The sequence below is a fragment of the Camellia sinensis genome, unplaced genomic scaffold, assembly GCF_055761805.1.
Source record: "Camellia sinensis isolate YWXY unplaced genomic scaffold, ASM5576180v1 Unanchor3, whole genome shotgun sequence".
Classification (NCBI taxonomy): domain Eukaryota; kingdom Viridiplantae; phylum Streptophyta; class Magnoliopsida; order Ericales; family Theaceae; genus Camellia; species Camellia sinensis.
In genome coordinates this window covers 20846519-20852270 of record NW_028129178.1, presented here as the reverse complement: position 1 = coordinate 20852270, position 5752 = coordinate 20846519, and the positions used below count along the sequence as shown (strand labels likewise).

The window sequence follows — 5752 nt, the reverse complement described above, 5'->3', positions numbered from 1 at the left end:
TAAAAACGGATATCACGGTTAGTAGAGGCCGGTCTTCGGACCGGGCGAAAGGGGGTGCTCATAGCTGACCTTCCCCGATCGTACCCAAGCTCCCGAGCCGAGACAACTCCGGTGATGACGGACATGTGGCCTTCGGCACCGAGTCAGGGTTTCCTAAATTTCCCCATTTTAAAAAATATTTAGGTGGCAACTCTGTATCTGGCAAAGCAGTCCATGTTTGGCACTACTTTTTCAAAAAATCTGTTTTCTCAAACGATTTGCCAGATTTGGACTCTTTGGTTCAGATTAAGAACCGTGACACAAATCGAGTCCGAACTGTAGCACGAGCTCCCACGAGTGGACCTTAACCGGAACTACGTAAGGCTTGATTCCCATGTTTGGGATACGTAGGCAACTTCATCATGAAGTCCAGCCCCCAACGCTTTCATAAGCGTCTCAGTCCATGCAATGGTTTCGATTTCATCCCAAGGTCCAGTTGCCAACACCTTCCAAGGTGACTGTGTCCATATATTTGTTGTGACCGTCTTCGTCATCGCTGTGTCCAAGAGATCAACCACCGCCAATGAAGACTGTCTGCGGATTGCTGCGGCACCATCCCAAACAAGGGGCAACTTTCCGTTGCCACCACCCGCCGCGAGCCGCCATTCAAACTAGGGGCAACTTTCCGTTGCCTCCCACCCTCCTTCAAACCAGGGGCAATTTTCCATTGCCTCCGATCCGAGGTTGCGCATCTCGAAGGGTAAGTTTCATGCTTGTTGAGCATCAGCTGTTTGAAAAATAGTTTTTGAAAATTTTTACTGAGGTTGAATATTTTCTCGAAAACTATCTCATTTTCCAAAACTGGACCATTGTCTTGGACCCCAAAAGGAAAATTTTCAGTACTTGCAGCCTGACTTGCATGCTTTTCAAATCAAAAATCGAACAAGTACGTTAATCCGACTCTCGTTTTGATCAAAACCGTTTTAGTAGAAAGCAAAAACGAAAGAATGGTTAAAATGATGAACTAGGGGCACAGTTGAGTCAGGCGCTCTCTTTCCCCCGTCATCAACGTACTTGCCAGAAGAGCACTCTGCCCGCCAGAAGAAATAGCCGTGAGCTAACGGTGTTGAGCATGAACCCGCACCTTTCCATTTATCCATCAAACACCCCGGGGAGGGATGAAAAATGAGAGAATGAAGAATAGAGAGGTGTGAGTTGAGAGAAAAGAGAGGAAAAGGGTTTTGAGAGAAAATCCGAGCTTCAGAGTCGAGTGATGTGAGGATCACAAATGAGAAAGGGTGGGAAACAATACCCAGATTGAACTGGCTCCTCGTGGTCCGAGGTCCCCCATCTTCGTTTACGCGTCTGTGTGTCGTGTCTCTTTCATTTGACGGTCTCGTCTTTTGTTTTGAGTCTCTCCCGAGCGTGTCTCGTTGTGTTTAGGTCGTGTACCTCTTTGTTTAAGTCCTCCCCGCTGTGTTCAGTGGTAGGCTCGATATCCCGATTTGAAAAACCCTCATTTGATTTCAAAAATCATTTATGCTCAGGATGCCGTGCCATTCTCTACGTTCAAGCGTATTTCGACTCCAACCGGTTCCGTCTTTGAGCTCCGTCTTGTCAGATTGGGCCGTTTGTTCAGAGTTTGCTGTGTGTAGAATGAACCGAATGCTGTGTTTTGTGCTGCATGCAGATCAATCCCCAACAGAGTAAGGGCTGTGTGTTCAAGAATCAGGCAGTGGGTTGCTTGGGTGTATTTTGTTGTTGGCTGTTCAAGTTATCTGATTATTACAGTGCAAGTGTTCAATTTTCAGACAACCAATCAGTTCCGTTTACATTGAGGTGTAACATGATGAGATGCGATGCAACACATGAAATGTGTAAATGTAAACACTTTTTCAGATAAAAAGGCTGTTTCATTTCACTATCTTTTCAAATGTACAAGCTTTGGAAACAAAAATCTGCCTGCGGCAGTACAAGGTAATCTATCTACCAACAAAAAGAAAAGTAGAAAGAAAGAAAAGATAGCAAAAATCTGCATCTGTGTCCAGCGACTCCAAGGGCTGTCAGTCCGTCCTGGTCCTCTTCCTGGACGAAGGTCCAGGAGCATCGTCAGCGTCGTCGTCAGAGCCCGAGCTAGAACCGTCTCCGGTCTCCTCCTCCGATGACCCTGCCTCTGCCTCTGACTCATCGTCGTCGTCGTCGTCCGGAACTGGAGCTCGCGAGCTACTCCCGACGTGAGTACGCCCACCCCTAGTGCGGGGAAATATCCTGCCCTCCTCGTCTCCCCCCCGAGCAGGGACAGAAGGTCTAGCTGGAGCACCTCCTGCCATGGGAATCTGGAAAGGAGGCTGAAAAAGTGCACAAAAGTGAAATGCATCAGTATACTGTAGACAGTTTATCAGTGCAGAATGCAGTGTGTGAATACAGTGTATGAATGCCGTGAGCAGTTTATCAGTACAGAGTACAGTGCAGAATGCAGTGTATGCAGTGTATCAGATGCTGCGAGATCAGTATGTCGGGTGTTGTGCCGTGCATCAAATTATACAAAGCAGTGTATGAATGGTTTGAGGCCAGTGTCAGAAGGACGTACCGGTATGCTGTAGACAGCCAGGAGGTCAAATGTCCGCTGGAGCATCCCCATCATCGAGGCATTCATCGCCAACGACTGACGGGTGTACTCAGAAGAAGCCTGCAAAGGTATCAGATGCATTAGTATTCTGTGGAATATCAAGTAAACTGAAATGAAATAACTGTACGAAGTGCAGTGATACATACCGGCGGAAGGTCGGGGACGTCAATGAACTCATGCCCAGCCGGTGGAGGGGCGAAGGGGATCTGATAGGTCGCCCCACCCTGCCCCTGGAAAGTCAGCACAGCGGGTAGGGCAGGCCACCCAGCTCCTCGTCCACCCCGCACTCCGCCCCTGCCACGGACTCGGGCCCTCCTCGAAGATCCGGCCCCTACTCCTGCTTCGGCCCCAGCCGCCGATGCTACAGGCCTGGCCCCCTCTGCTCGACGGCCGCTCAAAGGTCGCATCAGGTACGTCCGCACGTACTCCTGATAGTCGCCGGTGCCTCGGAAGCCGGCCTCCTCCCAGCCGATGGAGTAATCATCCAGCTGCTCAGGGGTCAGCCCCTCGGTCTCCCTCATCTCTGCAGGAGGGTGAACCGGGACTATCTGCTCAGGTAACCCGCGGGTCTGGCGTAGAAAACGCTCCCCCAGGTACCAAGCCCGACAGACAAGGCCCTCTAGCAAGATCCGGAAACGCGAGGTCTCCTCAGCACCAGGGAACAGACCCCGCATCGCCGACGGCAGCGAAGCCCATGGCCGCCATGTGATCTGAAAGTGACACACAGTTTGTTATCTACTGTTATTGAAATATGCAGTGGGAAAGCGAAGCCTAAATGAACTGTAAGTAAAGCATACCTCAGCCGGGGTGATGGTGTCGAAATATCGGCGGAAGAAGCCGAATGTCTCCCGCGGTCGCCGGGTGCATCTCCCGTCAAAACGACTCGAGAACGGGACAGCCGGAGGAGGCTCCGCGACTGGTACGGGTGCAAGCCTAGGGAAGTAGGCGTAAACCCACAACTGCAAAACAGATGTCAGTATGGCCATCAGATAAAGCAGGATATACAGAATAAAGCAGAAATGGCAGAGCCGTGTGTTGAGCCGTGTATTGTGTACAGTGTACAGTGTGAGCAGTGTACAGTCAGTGTAAAGCAGAATGTATGTGTGTGTCGTGTGTACAGTATACAGTAAGTGTAAAGCAGACCGCAGTGTGTGCAGTGTACAGAGTACAGAAAGTACGAGACAGAAATGAAAAGCGGAGTAGAAATGTACCTCCCAAGCCCGCCAGTAACCTCCGAGCAGCTGGCCGCTGCCGCGAGAAGCCGAGCTCATATAGCCGTACAGGGTGGCCAGGGCGGCGCCGCCCCAATCGTAGTGCAGAATGTCTCGGACGTCCACCAGTGCGCTGAGGAGGCAGAGAGGCACGGTGTTCGCCCGGTCGGCGAAGATAGTAGTCCCGAACAGGAACATGAGGAAGCCGCGGGCATACCTCTCCACGTCCTCCTCGGTCATCTGAGTCTCCTCCCCCAGTGCGGGCTGGACCCTGAACTGTGCCTCGAACCAGGAATATCGGACGAAGCCTGGACGAGCTAGCGGTGGGGCCTCCCCCAGTAGATGGACCTGAGCGGCGGTCCACTCATCCATGTCGGTGTCGAAATGGATCGGATCCCCCCCTACCCCGATGCCTGTGAGCATCGAGAAGTCATAAGGGGTCATCGTCATATCCCCCGCAGCAGAAAAGTGGAAAGAATCGGTAGTGTCCCACCACCTCTCCGCCAGAGCGGCGAGAAGAGGTCTGCAGGTGGACAACCTGGAGAGCCCTCGGCAGAAGGTGCCGAAGCCCGCCCGATCCACGATGCGCTGGACCGCATCAGGGAGCTCGTCATACCACTCCCGCGCACCAGTATTCCCATACCCGCGAATGGTATGGGAACCCTCCTGCAAACAGAAAATGACAATGGCAAGACAACATTCAAAATGCAGTTTTGAAAAGACAGATATGGCATGTATGCAAGTTTGTCAGTTTCAGGCAAATATCGGGTGCCGGTGTGCTTACAGTAAAATACGTGTGCTGTGTCAGCGTGTTTAGGTGTTTCAGAATAGATGTGGCATGTATGCAAGTTTGACAGATTCAGACAAATACTGGGTACCAGTGTGTGTGCAGTAGAATACAGTGTGTGCCGTGTGTTTGGGTGATTCAGGGCTAGTGCAGTGTGTGTGCATGTGTCAGTCTCGAGCAGATATCAGTTGTATGTATGTTTACAGTCAACTATGGTCTACGGCATATCAGATTTCAGCAATTAAAGAATACAGCTAACTATGGCAGTTTTGTATCCTACATTGCAGAAAGTAAAGCAGAAGATGAAGAGTTACCTCGGGAGTGCCGAATGAAAGGTGGGAGGTAGGCTCGCGTAGTAGTAGCTCAGGGGCCGCGTACCTCTCAAAGCTCCGGAACTGACGCAGGCCGTCTGGGGGCAGAACGTGGATCGCCGGCCGGTAGGTCGCCGGGTCGAACGGGCGCTCGCTCAGTGGTAAGAGCTCGACCCCGGGATCCATCTCGTGGTCCGGGGGAGTCCCGACACGTAGAATGTCGTCCGCCATGTAGAGAATAGTGTGAAAATGGCCGGAAAAGGGAAAACCGAGCCGGAATACGAAGAGTCAACTGAAAAGTCAACTCCCGAGAGGGTCGGAAATGGCCGGGGAGGCCGGAATGTGAAGAGGCACGGAGATGAAGAGGAAAGTGAGGGGAACAAACCCCGAGAAGGCGAGAACGCCGAACGAGGCACCGAAACGAGAATGTGATCGGTGGAAAATGTCCGAAACGTGAAGAGGATCGCGAATCCGACGACGAAACGAGCGTAGAACGCGAAGAAATGGACAAAAAAATAAGAGAGAAGCACTCTAGAGAGAGAGGGCAAGAATTTTCGGCGGTGGAAAAGTGAAGAATAGGGTTTTCAAGCCCTATTTTATAATGCCCGAAGTGAAAAGACAGAACTGCCCCGATTCAGCAACTGTTTGCCGGTCGGCAATGTTTTGTGCCGGCCGGCACTTTTTTGTGCCGATAGAATTGTTTTTGTGCCGATGGCCAGCCGGTGGCCTCCCCTTTCTGCCGGTGGGGTTCCCACAGCCTTGTTTAGGCCATTTGAATTGTTTTGGGTCTTCATAGCTCAAGAAAGTGCAAGAAAGTGCATCTCCGACGCTCAAC

General features: G+C 51.5%; 1 protein-coding gene and 1 long non-coding RNA gene across 2 annotated transcripts; both read right to left on the bottom strand.

The window, feature by feature from the left end:
- Nucleotides 1-1928: 1928 nt before the first annotated feature.
- Nucleotides 1929-2666, bottom strand: LOC145816187 (uncharacterized). Its single transcript, XM_082912481.1, has 2 exons — nucleotides 2570-2666; nucleotides 1929-2327 (listed from the first exon to the last, which is right to left on the bottom strand). Exons 1-2 carry the CDS (start codon nucleotides 2633-2635, stop codon nucleotides 2043-2045), a joined length of 351 nt encoding a protein of 116 aa, XP_082768607.1. The 5' UTR covers nucleotides 2636-2666; the 3' UTR covers nucleotides 1929-2042.
- A 352-nt stretch (nucleotides 2667-3018) lies between these two features.
- LOC145816228 (uncharacterized) lies at nucleotides 3019-4140 on the bottom strand. The gene is made up of 3 exons (XR_014358667.1): nucleotides 3820-4140; nucleotides 3406-3567; nucleotides 3019-3318 (listed from the first exon to the last, which is right to left on the bottom strand). It is a non-coding gene; the product is annotated as an uncharacterized LOC145816228 (long non-coding RNA).
- Nucleotides 4141-5752: the final 1612 nt, after the last annotated feature.

Coding starts and splice junctions, on each gene's coding strand:
- LOC145816187 (XM_082912481.1), bottom strand. CDS start 2,635: ATGAATGCCTCGATGATGGGGATGCTCCAGCGGACATTTGACCTCCTG. Junction 2,328..2,569: donor TGGCTGTCTACAGCATACCG/GTACGTCCTTCT, acceptor GCACTTTTTCAG/CCTCCTTTCCAGATTCCCAT.